This window comes from Strix uralensis, chromosome 1, assembly GCF_047716275.1.
Source record: "Strix uralensis isolate ZFMK-TIS-50842 chromosome 1, bStrUra1, whole genome shotgun sequence".
In the NCBI taxonomy this organism is placed as follows: Eukaryota; Metazoa; Chordata; class Aves; order Strigiformes; family Strigidae; genus Strix; species Strix uralensis.
In genome coordinates, this window is record NC_133972.1 from 128,336,698 (window position 1) to 128,353,073 (window position 16,376).

At 40.3% G+C, this 16,376-nt stretch overlaps 1 protein-coding gene across 5 annotated transcripts in view; it reads left to right on the forward strand.

Moving 5' to 3' along the window:
• The window catches only part of MAPRE2 (microtubule associated protein RP/EB family member 2), a 102,611-nt gene that overhangs the window by 69,924 nt on the left and 16,311 nt on the right, over nt 1-16,376 (forward strand). For all 5 annotated transcript variants that reach the window (XM_074880618.1, XM_074880624.1, XM_074880602.1 and 2 more), the window contains 2 exons: nt 6,136-6,281; nt 8,244-8,457. In XM_074880618.1, coding sequence (XP_074736719.1) covers nt 6,136-6,281; nt 8,244-8,457 — 360 coding nt within the window. The remainder of the gene's footprint in view (nt 1-6,135; nt 6,282-8,243; nt 8,458-16,376) is intronic.

Below are 16,376 nucleotides of genomic sequence, written 5' to 3' on the forward strand. Positions count from 1 at the left end.
GTAGTCAGTCACTTGATCTCCCCGCCCTTTGAAAGAGCTTTTTAGATTTTGCATGCTACTTTTTTTCTAGGCATGATGAGTTATACAGCTATTTTTAAGTTAAATGGGAACTGTGTTTTCTGAAATGGTTCTGAACTTCCCATTTAAAAATTAATTCCAAAATAAATTGCTAAAAATTAAGTATTAAAAACTCTACTGTGTATAATTTATGAGCAGCTTAACAATTTACGTATTTAAGAAAAAGAGAATACAAGTTAACGCAGCCTAAACCTCCCTCCAATATTCATTATTTGAAATGATCAAGTGGATATTCTGGATTATATCACACAAATGCCCCACCTATGTGGAACAGGACTTTCTGAAGCAGATGTCATTTAGACACATGTATCTCAGCGACCATTGATAAATTTGGTAGGAGTTACCTAGTTCTTGTAGGCTGGTTTCTGTGGCAGCAGCATTGCTTTCAGAAGCTCCCATCTATGCAGGCATTCATTCTGCCCTCACTGAGGCAGCTGTGCTCATGCAACTGTGTGCTGGAGTGCAGGGCTGCACTCTAATCTGCATCGATGGCATTTAAGTGCCCTCCCAAGACTGTTGCTGGGAAGGAAGGGTGAAGCTCAGACCAGACTGGCTTCATTGATGCACAGCCCCATGAATGCTTGCTTCTCTACAACTAAGCAGGCAGTAAGGCTTGAACATTGACCAGGAAATGGGCTGAAACTTTTAAATAGTTGTGGGGTTGTTTTAATTGGAGAAATAGAATTATATTGGCCTATATCCTAGGTCATATAGGTGTTGCTGCAAATGCAAATAGGAATTTGAAGACTGTGGTCTCCAATGGAGTGCTTAGCATGAATTGAGCTATTCCTTAAACACGTGTCCATGAGTAACACAACTTTATGCTCACAGGCATGCCCAGTTTTTTTAAAAAAACCCTTGAGTGGCATAACAGAACACCCATATTTGAAATCTAAATGAAAATCTATATCTAAGTCAAAAATCTACTACTGTGTACCTGCCTTAACCAAGGGCATTCCCAAGGGCAATTCTAGGAAGCCTGAGGTAAAAGGCAAGCCCCAAGTGCTGCTGTACTGTAAACTGTGATTGCTGGCATTTGTGGTTTTTTCCTCTTTCTTATCAAAACTATTAGGTCATGCATGCTCCTTGCAAGTCACTGCCTTTTTTTGGTGGTGGTTGTCGTCCCAGCAACAGAAATACCGGTTGTGTGCTATTTCCCATCAGTGTTAGCAACCATTGCTGTAGTGAATTGAAATAATACTGATGACAAATATGCATACAAATCATCCGGTATTTTCCAAATGTGTGGTCAGGTTGTTGCAGCTTTGGAGGGAGTGAATAATGTGAAGGAATTTGTATCTAATGTGACTGGATATATGTTTTTAGATTATCTGAAAAATATATCCTTAAAGCAAACAAACAAAAAAACTTACAGAAAAAGGTACGGTCAGCCTTTTTCCCAAATGGCATTTTTCAAAAATTGCGTATGTGAAAATCACATTGAGGCCTGGTTAAAAGGTTTAAACTTGCATTGTATACCATTTTAGAACAAAATTCTTAGTAAGCATTTATAGCAAATTTTTAATGTAGCACTTGTCTCCTTTTGTTGTAGTTCAGACATCACAATTAAAGTAAAGCAGCCCCCCCACACACAGACAGGTCCTGTCTTTTCATGTGCGTTTTGTGTTCCCATGTTTGCTGGTGTGGTTTTATGTGACTTCCTGAGCTCTTGCTCCCACACACTGCAGGGATGAGTGGGGAGGGACAGAGTCTTCTGACATTTGATGTGAAAGATTGACCTGACTTCTATAGGGGACAAATATTTACTTGGCAGCATCTGAGCTTACGTGATAGTACTTCTACTAAATACTTTATTAGTATGAAGTGCTAACCATAGTATATTTAAAGAAGTTAGTTTGCAAATACTATTTTCCTTTTCCTTTATAAATATATAAACATAAATGCTAAAAAACGCCCAATGATCTAATCTTGCTCTCCAACTGAAATCTAGGTTTACTGAGCAGTAAAAACTTGCAGCAACCAGGATTCTCGTCTTCATTGTTACCACCTTTAATTTCCTTGTGCTTTAAATAGTCAGAAGCAGAAGTATTTTTGATTATCGAGAAAATATTTGTTTGCATTTGTGGGTTCATCAACCTCCAGATGGAAGAGGAGAAAGGAGCAAAAGTGAAAATCTGTAATGATGCAGAGTGCAAACTAAGTCAGTATGGACACTCTGGGAAGGAAACACAGAAGCAGGGAAAGAAAAGTATAGGACAAAAGCTAGAATGAGTTCAGCATTGTTTACTGCAAGGGGGACTAGTAAAAGATTATCGACAACTCTGAAAATACTGTAAAAATATTCTTATTTTTATAGATTTAGTAGAAATTTTCAGCTTTACCACTGCAGGTGGCAAAACTCTTCAATTGTAATAGGTTTAAACAACTACCTTTTCAAATCTCAGTTTGCTCGTTTGTACCTTAATTCTGCCCCAGCATCCCTTCCCCTCCTCTGGCAGCTGCCTGCCTGCCCAGCCCCGTGGGTGCAGTCCCCTGAGGGGCATTTGGTGCCTGCTCTGCCCAGAGCCTGGTGTGGGAAGTCCAGCAAACACCTCCAAACTCTGTAATGCTGCTGGGCTCTTCCTGCCCACTAATTGGGCCAAAAGTAGCAGCAGCTGGAGGTGTAATCAGCACGGGGGTGTAATCAGCACAGCTGTATTTGCAGGTTGGTTCTGGAGTCTGACCTGTGAATGTCTTCTTTAACTAATGGCTGCATCTAATATTCTAGATCCAAACACAGAAGGACTTTTAGCCAATGATTCTAAATTGCTTGTTAGCTAATACAGGATCAGAGGTTTTTAACATTGTTCCCCCCTCTGCAGTGCTATCAGATGTAGTTTTCACCTTTCATTTGAGTAGATTTCAAATTATTTCTGGTTGTGTATGTGCATGTTATGCATATAAAAGTTTTTTGGTTATAGAGACAGATTTATTGAGAGCCATTCTGGACAGGTAGTATGTTTTCAACTCCTCTGTATAGATTTGTTAAGGTTTTGGGGTGTTTTATTCAGGGTGTTGGGTTTTTTTCAGAAAATGTAGGAAAGTTTTAAAAATCTTGAATAACATATAATGGCATAAAAATCCTTTTGTTCATGTAAATTACGCAAGAGGTGTCACATGCCATAATGTCATTATCTCTACTGCCATTTTCTTTATAGTCTGTTAAAAATATTCCTCTCCCATGCATGGGCATTGAAGCATCTGTTGTATAGTAAATTGAATAGGCCTGAAGTGTTGTCCAGGATGCAGAGGACCACATGTCTATATGCTGTTGCTTCGAGGTAAAGGCGTTGCTATCTTACATCACTTAAGTAGGGCTGCTCTTTCTGCTGCCTCGAGGAATTCTCAGCCGTGGGCAGTGTAGAAAGTAGCATCCTCATTCTGCTGCGTTGACATTCAAATGCAATGTGACAGCTACAAGTTTTAGGGAGTAAAATTTAAAATTATAGATAAATACCTATATAATATTGAATATGTACATAACCTCCATGTCTGAAATCAGCTAGTCCCAGTTGACTGTAATGATATTTTTACTTTCTTCTGTTGCTGTGGTAGGCAGGCCTGTGCCTTTTGGGAGTTGGGAAGAGTTTCCTCTCTTTGTAGTTTGTAGTGTTTAGTTCAGTCTGTGTTTGTATGTTGCCTCTGTACTTCAGGAAGGGAGCGTTTTAATGAATTGTGTTTGCCGATGTAATAAAACCCTCCTGTTGGGCAAACAGCCCAACAGCCGGCTTCGATGTTGTATCAGAGACCAGGTTTGTGCTGTCATGGAGATGTAGTCCAGTGTTTTCTGCCCTCGAGTGTTGTGCAGACCCAGGACCACCTCCTGGCTGGCAAATGCACAGAAACAACTGCCAGCATGATGGGAGGAAAACACAAGGAAATACCATAACTAGAGTCTTAAACCTAGTAAGACTCTATCTAAAGGCATGCAGCAGGAATTTGCATTACCAGCAGAAGGAGAAAATCTCATGTGAACACTTTGGGTTTCTAGTTTTCTAAAAGGATCTAGATGAAAGGTTGCGCAGTGCATTTTCAAGGCCTCCAGGCAATTAGATATCAGAATAAAGCTTATAATTGAGGTATGGGGAGGATGAAAGGACAGAGTTAGGAACAAATTCAATTTATAACATGAAATGACTGCATAATAATCCTCTTGCATGAAATTAAATAGTAATAAATGTAGTCAAGCCATGGATTATCCATGCTTTTGATTGTAATGTCATTTTTCTGTTGCCACATATTTACCAGTTCTCTTGCTAAGGATGAGTTTTGAACAACTAACTGTGTTTATATAGCTTTCTGTAAGAAGATGCAAATTTGTCATCTGATGTTTGTAACTTGCCAGAAGGCTCCTTTTCCTTTAGGGAATATTTTACTTTGATTCCTAATCATATCAAAACCATTGCAAATAGCTAAGCACAAGGTGTCCTTGGAAAAACAGATTATTTTTTTTATAACAGTTTTCCCCCATAAAACTAGGCAATGTGAAGAAATTTTTTTTTAAAAATGGCAGTGATTTTTCAGCACTAAAACTTGATCTTGATAAGTCTCTTAGCAAAACTTGTGTCAGTGTTTTGGGAAACTTTTTTGGACTCAACTCTTAAACTCTGCTTCTCTTTTTGGGAAGTTATGAGCTCTGTAACCCTTCATATGATGGTTGAGTGGATACAGAGAATGAGAGCTATCTCATGCATGAAGTTGATCCTGTCAAAACACATGCATACCCACAGAGAAAAATGTCTTAAGTTTAAGTTATTGTTGCCTCTCCTGCAAAACTGGGCAAGCCAGGTGTCCGCTTTGTTAATCTGGTTTCTGTATGAGCACTCAGCAGAATTAATTTTTTGATAAAAATTGTTGTCATTGATACTGGGCTGAACTGTTACGTGAGATCTGGACACTTGTCAAAACTGATCTGCATTAAATTCACAAAAGGCCTTTTTGTGGAAGTGAAATTGAACTTGTCAGGAGTAATCACTTCCCTGCCCTGTATTCTCAAGCACAGGGGCTGCACGCTCTACAGCCCTCTGCTCCAGAAATGGGCTTCACTGAACCTTTGCTGAGTATAAAGCATTTTGTAGAAAACTCTCTTCTGAAGAACTGAAATTGGTTTTCCTCTGATTTCCTCAAACATTTGCGTCCTTAATTTCCAAACACTTGAGTGTGTCAACAGTAGAGATTTATTTTGCAAATGACAGTGACATGATGATGTTGTAGGAGGAAGCTCCCTGCACAGAAGAAAAGGCTTGCTCTATTAGCTGTACTAGTACGCTGCTTAGAAATATTTCCATATACTGTGCTGGATTAGTTATACACACACAGAGGCACACACCCCCCTACCTACTACTGTGTAAGTTCAGATAGCCCTCAAAGTTGAACTTAAACCTTATTACTTTGAGTGAGAACTAAAGCTGGCCAGCCCAGCTTCTGAAATCTATGGGTGGACTACGTTAAAGTCTGCTTATTTAAATGTTTTTATCAGGAGATGAAAATCAGTAAGGGTAGTTGTTTTAGAGGGGTGGGAACTGGCTAGTATGTTTTAACAAGCTGGAGCTTTACAATTAATTTTTTTTAAAGTGTGGTTTGATACAACCTTAAATGATTGCCTTGGACTTGACTGGCATTCGGCTACAAGTGCCAAAAGAAAGATGATCTTGGCTTGGTTGAATTCAGGAGGCTGTGAGGATTGAGGGAGCTTATTAAGAGATTTCCATTTTGACTGTGATCTTCTCACTGTATGGACAGTCGTACTGTGTATAGAGACTCCGCGAACATCCATTTTAAATGGAAGAAAGATATACTTTGCGTTAGTCATGGTGGTTCGTCAGATGCTACACAACAGTGCGTCGTGCATCCGGATTGAATGAAGACCTCATATTAATATGTCACACGGCTCAATGTACATTAGACAAGCAGATCTTGGGTGCATAGTGTGAGGTTGAATTACAGCAGGGACGTATTCGGCACATCGTTACTTTCTGCTAATGACCTTAACCTTAAACGCCATTTGGTCTTATCTGGGTGCATCTGGATTAACATCAATGCATTCTCTTGTTATAGGAGCAGCTTACTGCCAGTTCATGGACATGTTGTTCCCAGGGTGCATTAGCCTGAAGAAAGTAAAGTTTCAAGCAAAGCTGGAGCATGAATACATTCACAACTTCAAACTTCTGCAGGCATCATTTAAAAGAATGAATGTGGATAAGGTAGGAATTCTGTATTTGTATTTCAATCACTACAAGTTTCAAAAGTTGTATAAACTGGGTAAAATCAATAAACAGGGGAAACAAACTTCAAAATACTTAAAGTCTGCTTTTTCAACTTTTGGACTGAGAACTGGAGCTACAAGTTGTATGTGAAGATGTTGTTCTTGACCTTTCATCATCTGAAAAGGGTATTTAGGCATGAAGGAAGAAATTTGGCATGCTCCATTTAGGTACAAACTGAAAATTGAGTCCATGTGTCTGCTGAGGAATTGTGCAGCCTAACTCATTATATCTTAATATCAGAGACCCTTTTGATAAAATACCATGTGTTGGAAATTCCTTACCATCAGTGAACCTTAATTTTAGATACAGTAAAATTACTGGTGACCTGAATTTTCGACAAAATAACTCGAAAATATGCTGTTCGTATAAGTATTCCATGTTTCTTGTCCAAAACAGAGTTTAAGGAATTTAAATGATTCAAGAACTGGAATAATTTACCCAGCGATTTGATAGGTTGGACAGCACATGTGATCTTGTAAAGTTAAGAATGGAAGTCTCTTAAAAAATGGCTTGTTCAACCATGAGCTATTGGTTTATGCTTGAATGTGAGAGTTTGATTAATATAAATTACTGTCGCGATAAAAATAAATAATGAAAGTTATGTTGTTATACTTTTAGTTTTACACAGACGCACAACCTGTATACCCTTTTAAGGTTCTGCTCTGGCTTTTAGTGTTGCCTTATTCTGAAATTTAAACAGTCTTAGTCCCATAAGACTTTTATAAAGCACTGGAAAATGCTCACAGTTTCCTGAAATGTTGTGGATGCTTCTATTTACAGTGTGATTTGCTAGTGAAACATTGGAAAACCTGCTAAAGTTGACATTGTCAATTTCTGTGTAGTGAGCGAACTTACTGTACCTTCTCAATGTAGAATTAAGATACAAATGGAACAATCTGAAAGGATATGCAAAATGCTATGTTAATACTTGCAGGAGTATTATAGACTTAAAATGCCGTACAGTTGGCTTAACCTTGAAGAAGAAATGAAAATTGCTATGGTTTTAGATACCCTTTTTCCAGCTGAAAATTTTAAATGCATTCAGGAGGCATTAAGATCCAATTTAACTTGGCTCTTTAATCAGATGTATGAATTAAGCAAGGCAGGGCAACCCTCCTTCTGCAGTTGTAGTCCCTGTCTGCCCACGGTGTCTGGGAAGCTTGAGCATTGTAGTATTGGCCCAAGATGCTCTTTGGAGGTTTCATTTCTGTGAAAAATTTGCAGGATGTGGATATGGAGATATCGTTATAGCCTTCCTTTTGTTTTCCTAAAACTTTATTGGCATTTTAGTCAACTTCTGCATGTCCACAAACTGTTCTATGTATAGCTATATATGGAATGGAAAAAAATTATAAGGTTAAAACCTCAGGCTTAGTTCTTATGATGAACATGTACTACCAAAATGTAGGTTGGTTTGAACTTCAGAATGTCTTGGAAAAGCTGCTGGGTTTTTTGTAGTTCAGGCAGTAGGACAGAGAGCAAGAAACTCCCGTCTGGACCTTTTGAAGAATTGTTCTTTTAGTATGCCCAAATGTAGCATGTCCATTAAAAACAGAAATCCTTAGTTAGCTGAATATAGTGTTACTCCCAGAACAGCTTCATTCATCATGGCTGTCACTGCAATATGAAAGGAGTAACTCTTTGGAAGGCAGTTATAAAGGCTTACATACGCCCACTGTGTAACCACTTCAAAGGCTGGGTCTTTGTTTTATTTTGGTTTTATTTCTTATTAAGAGCACTTGCAAATCATTCATAGTTCCCTTTCAGGAAGGAAACAATGGAAGAGGAATATATGCTGATATAGTTAGTAGATTATTTTTCAAATAAGTGTGTATATGTATTTTTTTATATTTAAAAATGGCAGTGATACATTATTGGAACCTTCATTCTACCTTTCAGGTAATTCCCGTGGAAAAACTGGTCAAAGGGCGCTTCCAAGACAACTTAGATTTCATTCAATGGTTTAAGAAGTTCTTTGATGCTAACTATGATGGGAAGGAGTATGATCCTGTGGAAGCTCGACAAGGCCAAGACGCTCTTCCTCCACCAGATCCTGGTGAACAGATCTTCAACCTGCCCAAAAAGTCTCACCATGCAAACTCTCCAACTGCAGGTATTTTGCATCTTAAAAAAATCCATTTCTGTCTCTGAAGACAATTATAAGCTGTGATCCATTTTATATAAATACTAGTTAAAAATTATTTCCTTGTGTGGGTGGGCCATTCTTTTTGCCTTGTCATAGGCTTAGCGTCTGAGATGGCAGAAGTCAACTTCTTGTGGTGCGCCATAGTTTGGCCCAGTCCTATCAAGCTTAGGGGTCTCTTCCACTGAACCCTTGATGTGAATGATGTGTATTCTAATGATGTCTGATGGTGGAGACAAAGGCATATAACCTTCTTGTTGCTGAATGTGGTATATGTGAGTGTATTCAAGAACATTAAATGGAGTGTGTTCCTCTCTCACACCTCCACCTTTACAGGAAACTGCTAGCATAGGCTGCTTTCTGATTTATTTTTTATGGTGAGTGAAATGCTTCCAAATCTTATGGGCTGACCAAAAGAAAAAATGAATTGATTTGTGTTTTTATATGTGTTTATTGTTTAGGCACGCTAGTCCTCTTACGTGAACAACATACAACTATTGTTCTTTCTCAAAGATACCTCAGTCTTCTAACTTTTTATTTTGCATCGTATTGGGGTTTCTAGGTTAGAGTTAACTTTCTTCATGGGAGACTGTATGGTGCTGTGTTTTGGATTTGTGACCAAAACAATGTTGATAAGAGCTGGATGTTTTAGTTATTGCTGATCAGTGCTTACACAGTGTCAAGGCCTTTTCTATTTCTCATATTGCCTTGAAAGTGAGCAGGCTGGGAGTGCACAAAAACCTGGGAGAGGACACAGCTGGGACAGCTGACACCAACTGACCAAAGGGATATTCCAGACCGTATGATGTCATGCTTAGCAATAAAAGCTGGGGGAAGGAGGAGAAAGGGGGTCAGATTTTCGGAGTTATGGTGCCTGTCTTCCCAAGTAAGCGTTATGCATGATGGAGCCCTGCTTTCCTGGAGATGGCTGAACACCTGCCTGCCGAAGGGAAGTGGTGAATGAATTCCTTACCTTGCTTTGCTTGTGTGCACAGCTTTTGCTTTACCTATTAAACTGTCTTTATATCAACCTGTGAATTTTCTCACTTTTGCCCTTCTGATTCTCTCCCCCATCCTGCCAGGGGACAGTTGAGCGAGCAGCTGTGGGGGGCTCAGCTGCCTACTGGGGTTAAACCACAACAGTGTTTCTGGAACAGGCCAAAAAAGGACTAAGCCTGATCTTTGGTGTTTCTGTAATATGGGCATGACTGGTCACTAAGCAGATGCTATTTTTTGAGGAGAGCAGCTAACACTTTTTTAAAAAAGTAATCACTAAAGTATTACTGGGTTTGATTGCCTGTACGCCTATAGGTGTGTGCATACAGAAACACCCATGCACACACACTTAATTCCTTTATCGGTTTGTCCTGGGTTTACCTTATTCACGCTAACCTATTCCTCAAATAAGGATTAATTTTCAGTTGGCTTAAATCTGTGACCTGTCTTCTCATGGGCTCAGATATGCACCAGTGCTGGCAAAGGGAAGGGGCAGGTATGAGGCACCCTTAGTTTTAGGCTGGTTTACACTCTGAAATCATACCCAGATTTCAGCGTTCTGCTCTGATCACTTCTGACGTCAAAGCAGGGCCTACTTGGCCAGCTGCCTTCAGCTCATTAGTGCTTCCAGGAAATTGAGCACCTAATAGCAAGCCAGTGCTGCTCTGGGCTTCTACAGCTTGTTTACATCTTTGTTTTGCACCATCTTGTGTCTGAACTTTTGAATTTCAGGGCCTGGTATGCTATAATTTCCAATGTGATGTCTTGCATTCCCTTTGAAAACAAAAAAACCCAAGTGCTAATGTCATGATGTTGTCCAACTGAGAAATTGGAAAAGACACTTTTATTAAATACAGACTTTACCATGCATGGTAATTCTTCTTGCAGATGGTTTTGTTTTTATCAAAGTCACAAATGTGTCATCCAAATTAAAGCTACGGAGGTGTCGATCCTAGAGAAATAGAATAGCTACTGAAGTGGAACCAGCCAGCTGATACAGAGGATAATGCAGAGATCTCATGTCATGTTGCTGGTTGTATGAAGAGCATGTCCTGTGTCTTCCCAGCCCTTGTATGGAATAGGGCAGCTGAGATAGTGTGATGAGTTTTAGTAAGATCCTGTGGCTGTGAGAGTTAGCTTTTTCATGGAAAGCTTCCTTCATTATTAACTTAAGTATTGTCCAAAAGTATGACAGGCAGGATGCTATAGTTTAACTTCTGTTGGGCTGAGGAGGCAGGGTATAGACATTACATGATGCTAGGTGAAATGGAAGTTCTGGCTTTCATTGCTGCTTGCGTTTTAGAACAGGACTATTTCAGTTAGGTGTCATTCATAGGTTTATTCAATTTCTGGGTGAGCACAGTTTTGTTTCACTGATGTATTGTGCCTTTGTGCCTCTCACCTCACCATGTCAGGCAGCCTAGTTGCTTGAAATGATAGGAGTACTTACCAGGTGCCTGTTGATAGAGGACACTGGGAGGAGTGCCATATGCATCTGCAAGCTTGTGTGCTGTTTGGGAGTAAGTTGGGGTGAAGTGAAAGCAGGTCCTGGGTGGTTGGGAAGTTGCCTTGAAAGATGTGCTTCTGTACCTCTGTCTTGTGCACATGCACACTTAGCTGGAAATGAAGGAGTATTCATTACAGTTGTTATAGGAACCATAATATGCCCTTGTGAGCAAAACAAGTTTTAGCCGTTTATACAGAAAGGGCGCAAAAGGTTTCATGAGTTTTCCTGCAGCAGTTTAAGAATTCCCCACCCCATCTGGAGCTTTGTTTTCCTTGATGATACAAGCTCAAAGAGGGAATACATGCCCATGAGTAAGTGCAATGTCAGGTGGCATAGTTAAAACTTCTGTATGACTTCTGTGTTGATTATTTTGTTGTTCTACTTTCCTGGGTCTTCAGTGAAATGGCTGAGGTTTTGGGCACGGCTGTCCTTCCACTGACTTTGATGTGGGAGCAGTAAACATTGTGGGCTGCTTGATGCAATAACTTCACACACCAGTGCAGCAAGCATTTGCCAGCATCTGTAGCAGTTTGCCACAGTAGCTTGCCTCTTTTTTTGTACATTTTCTTTTTTTTATGTCATTTTAAATTTGTGTGATTTGCTCTACATTAACACTGAAGCTTTGAAATCTTAGTACTGCCTTGTTTCAGTTCATTAACAAAACAAAAAGAAGCAATAGCGAGAGAAAATAAAGAACCCAGAAGATCTTTCAGCATAATACAAAAATTTTTTAAATAGTGTGCAGTGGACATACCTAAATGTATGCATCTATTGTTTAGTATCAGAAGCAAGAAGACATATGGGTACTCATTCATGCTATATTTTTGGTTTTGACAGACTTTTAAATAAGCCTATTCTAAATTGATACACGTTTCTAAAGGAATAATTTATTTAGTTACTAGTACTTTCATATGCATTTCAGATGATTCCTGTTGTTCCACAGAATAACTCTTCCAGTGCCCTTTGCCAGAGTTTTGTTTTCAAGTGATTTAGGAGATGCTGATCTCTTTATTCATAATTGCTTTATAACACTGTTCTAACACTATGTTTTCAGAGGTAGACTAAGATATGTCTTCCAATTAACAAGAAAGTGGTCAAATCCCTAAGGACTGCTCTGAAAGCTTACCCAAAAAGATACTGTCATGAGTTAGAATTGGTTTTGGTATTTTAATCTGGCACTAAAGCTTGACAAGACCCATGGTATCAGATAGCTGTTTTCTGTACCTATACATGGGTATTTACCTATATGTCTTCAAATGCAGAGTGTGGTCTTTATTTTATTTTTTTAAAATGCATTTAAAACAACCCAAAACTGGAGAAATCTGAAAATGCACCGTTTTTTGTGTTAATGGGGGAGCAGGCCAGCAGCCATGGCCCTACCCCTCCCAAAGGCAGTCTGACTGAGGAGTCACCACAGGTCAAGGATAATGCCGCTCGGAAATGGAAGCGTAAATAGGTCCCTACAACTAATCTGCTGTCCCACCCTCGCATTGTCTCATCCCTTCCTTGAGAGACAGAGAGGATTTGTTGCTGAGCTGATGGCGGTATGGTGGGTGGATGGCTTTGGTAACACACGTAAAAGGCTGCTTCTAGAAATAGTAGGAGCAGCAACGGTTTGCCAGGTAAATGCAGCTCCCTGCTGGGGGAATGAGTATGTTTTCATCCTTCGAGGAGTGGAGCCAGCAGCACAGACCACCGCTGCAGGCTCTCTGCCAACAGCACCACAGCTGCTTTTAGATATAACGCCATCTGCCAGCCCTGAGCCGCCTTTTGATCTCCTACAGCCTCCGCTCTTCTCTAATGCAGTGGTAAACAGCCTACAGATGTAGAGTCAAAATCATGGTAAGGGATTAAAATATTAGGGCATTGTTGTTTGTGCCAGTTCTAATGCTCCCTGTGGAAAATAGCAGAAGAATCTTCATCTGATCAAATTGAAAATGGTGATCAAGTTGGCAGGATTTCAGCTTAGTGTCTTATGTAACTATTGCTGTATGTCAGAGCAAATCCATGGAGCACTGCTTTGTGTATGGGTGTGGTGTGTCAAAAATACATGGGTAAAAGACAGCTTAATAAAATTAATTATTTACATGTAATCTAAAAATGTGAGAGGTTCTGAGATCTGAAGGCTGTTAGACATTTGAGTTTGAAATATTCAGTGACAGCAGGATGACTAAAGCAGAGCTGGAAAATACTGGAGGATCACATGAGGGCTAAAAATACTCATGCTATGACAGGGAGAATAACCAGGGCAGAATGAACTGTTTGTGCATGAATGCCTTATATATAATGTGCATGCCATTGAAGAGCCAATTATGCAGGAAAAACACTGATTTTCTTTAGGGAAATGGTATATCCTACTGTGGCAGATGTGCTGTAAATTAATTTTGGGGGAATAAAAATAGCCAACAAAACCAGTCTTTATTTTAGTGGCTAGTGATACAATCAGGACTCCTGGGAGACTAGAGAACTCCTTCTAATGTTTTTTTTCCTCTTTGCTTTCCACTGAAACATGCTACTTTTTTCCTCACGTGGCAGGCAGTTGGTATGGGCGATGGCAACCTCTGTTCGCGGTGGTGCAGTGCTCCAGGACAGCGTGGCAGAGCTGGAGATGAGAAGAGCCACCGGGTGACAAGCTGGAAATGCTTTTGTGCCTAGTTCATACGAGGCCAAGGAGTTGTACTAGCTGATGGGAACAGCGTGTGCAGTGACAGTGCTGGCCTGGGAGGTAGAGAGGAAAGTAGCTCAGCCTTAATACAGACACACCTTCCTCTGCCAACATGAGGAGAGTTTAATTTTTAAACCTACTGAGCACAAGAATTTAGACCATGAAGCAACGCCGCTTGCAGTGCAGGAGCCAGGGCCTTTTTCCTGGAAAGAAGTTTGTGTTTGAAAAACAGTGGTGAAAATTGCTGTCTTAAAAAATTGCTGTCTTAATTTTCAGTGTACTATGGGTGTGGTTTGAATGTCTGTGTTGCTCAAATTTTTGCATGATCTTTTGTATTTCAGTATGCTTTTCTTCACATATTTTCTTACAGGTTTTCCTTTTGAGACTTTCTCCTTATAGCTAAGCAGATGGTTGAATTTTAGAAAATACAGGTTTTTAAGAGTATTTCAAATTTTGATTGTATTCTTCTGTTAAGCCTATGTGGAATGGTTTCATCCATTGAAGATGCATGCTTGGAGATGTTTCAAGAGAAAATAGGGGTCTCAGTTGAGAACAATTAATAGTTGCCATTAAAGTGTTGGTTATTTTAAATCTAAAGAAAAGTCTTCATTTACAATGGAGAAAAGGCTGTGGTTACTTCCCATCTAACAAAGCTCCTTCTATTAAAGATGAACTGAGGGAGTCATGCCATCAGCAAAACTTTTTCATCTGACAAGTAGACTCGATTGTATGTTCTTGCTTGGGTTGGTCTGAAATTTGTAAAAGGTGCTTCAGTTTCAATTATTCGTACACACAGCTGTCTGGCAGTGATGATCAAGGTAGAGCTCATCAGGCTGAACTGGAGCCAGCAGCAGTGGAGGTATGGAGAGCTGAGGGGACAGAGGGGTGCTGCCACCCAGGGGAAGTTAGTACCACAAAATAGTCAGGCAACTGTGCCACAGCACGTTGGGATGCTGAAAATTGAGTCAGATTTTTTTCAGAGGTCATTTCATTCCCATTAAGCATCATTTGTCATCACTTATGCCATTAAGCATCCCTAAATTGAGCAGTTTCTTGCACCCCAGTGTAGCCGCAACAATAAGCATGTGTGAATATTAATTCATTTACTCTTCTCACTCATTTGTTTTAAGTGGGTGGAGAGTTTTTGTTTAGCTCATGAAGAAATTGCTAGCTCTGTGGCCTCTTAGTGGGTTTGTTTTTTCTTCTGTGGCATGATTCCAGAATATTCACTTTATGAAGTCCTTTAATTTGAAGATATACTGTGAGTTGTTCCCAAATTCCATTGAAGCAGTGGTTGTGCGGGCTCAGCCAAGTCTCGTGCTTGCTCAGGGCTTCCATTGCTCTCCACACCTTCCTGCGTCCATGCTATATTCATGTACACGGTTTCTTGGAATTTTACATAAATATTTAATGGCATACTAACTACTCATATAGCTTCAAGGAAGGTTTCCTCTCTAAACATTGAATAGGTCTCTTGTCTGCAGACTGTGCTTGTGATGTAAAGTGACCTAGAATTCGCAGCCGAGTTTTGTTGTACCCAAAACCTGCACAGTGCCAACATCCACTGGTTTAAATTACAGAAATGTACATCTGTTTGTAAAACTTACGTGTTTAGCAAAAAGAGTAGTGAAGCTGAAACTGCAGGGGATATATTGTGATGGAGTGACTAGTAATTGTTTCTGGAGCACCACAGATAGAACCCTGTAACACATTTCAAAGCTGGTTCCTCTAACTTATTTCAGTACAAAAGCAAAATAATTTCTTTCAACTGTGAATTTATTTTTCCCATCTCTGCTAGTGTTATATGGGCAGGTACAAAAAGTTATCAAGGTGCTAACTGAAGCAGCTGTGATACTGTTTACAAAAAATTCTAATTGGACCCTGCATTGAGCTAAAATCAGAGTATGCTGTAACAGAAGTTCTCACAGAACAGTGGAGGTGGGAAGCCACCTCTGAGATCATCCAGTCCAACCCCTCTGCTCGAAGCAGGGTCATGTAGAGCTGGTTGCCCACGACCATATCCAGTTGAGTTTTACATATCTCCAAGGATGGAGACACCACCCCCCGCCCCAACCTCTCTGGACAGCTTGTTCCGGTATTTGATCACCCTCAGAGTGAAGAAGTTTTTTCTTATGTTTAAATGGAATTTCTTGTATTTCAATTCGTGCCCATTGACTGGGGACCACTGAAAAGAGCCTGTCTCCATCTTCCTTGCACCCTGTGTTCAGGTATGGGTAAGATCCCCCTGAAGCTTCTCTTCTCCAGCCTAAACAGTCCTAGCTCTTTCAGCCTTTCCTCTTATGTGAGGTGCTCCGGTTTCTTAGTCGTCTTTGTGGCCCTTTGCTGGACTCTTTCCAGTATACCCACATCTCTCTTGTACTGGGGAGCCCTGAACTGGACCCAGCACTCCAGATGTGCCTCATCAGTGCTGAATAGAGGGGGAGAATCACCTCCCTCAACCTGCTGGCAATGCTCTTCCCAGAGCAGCTCAGGAGGCTGTTGGCCTTAGGTGCTGCGAGGGTGTGTTGCTGGCTCGTGCTCCACTTGGTGTCCACCAGGACCCCCAAGTCCTTTTCAGCCACTCTGCTTTCCAGACTGTTGGCTGCCAGCATGTTCTGGGGCATGGGACTGTTCCTCTCCAGGGGCAGGTCTCTGCACTTCTTTTTGAACATTAACTTGAGCATCAGCTTGAAAAGGAATTGATAATGGGTAACATATATG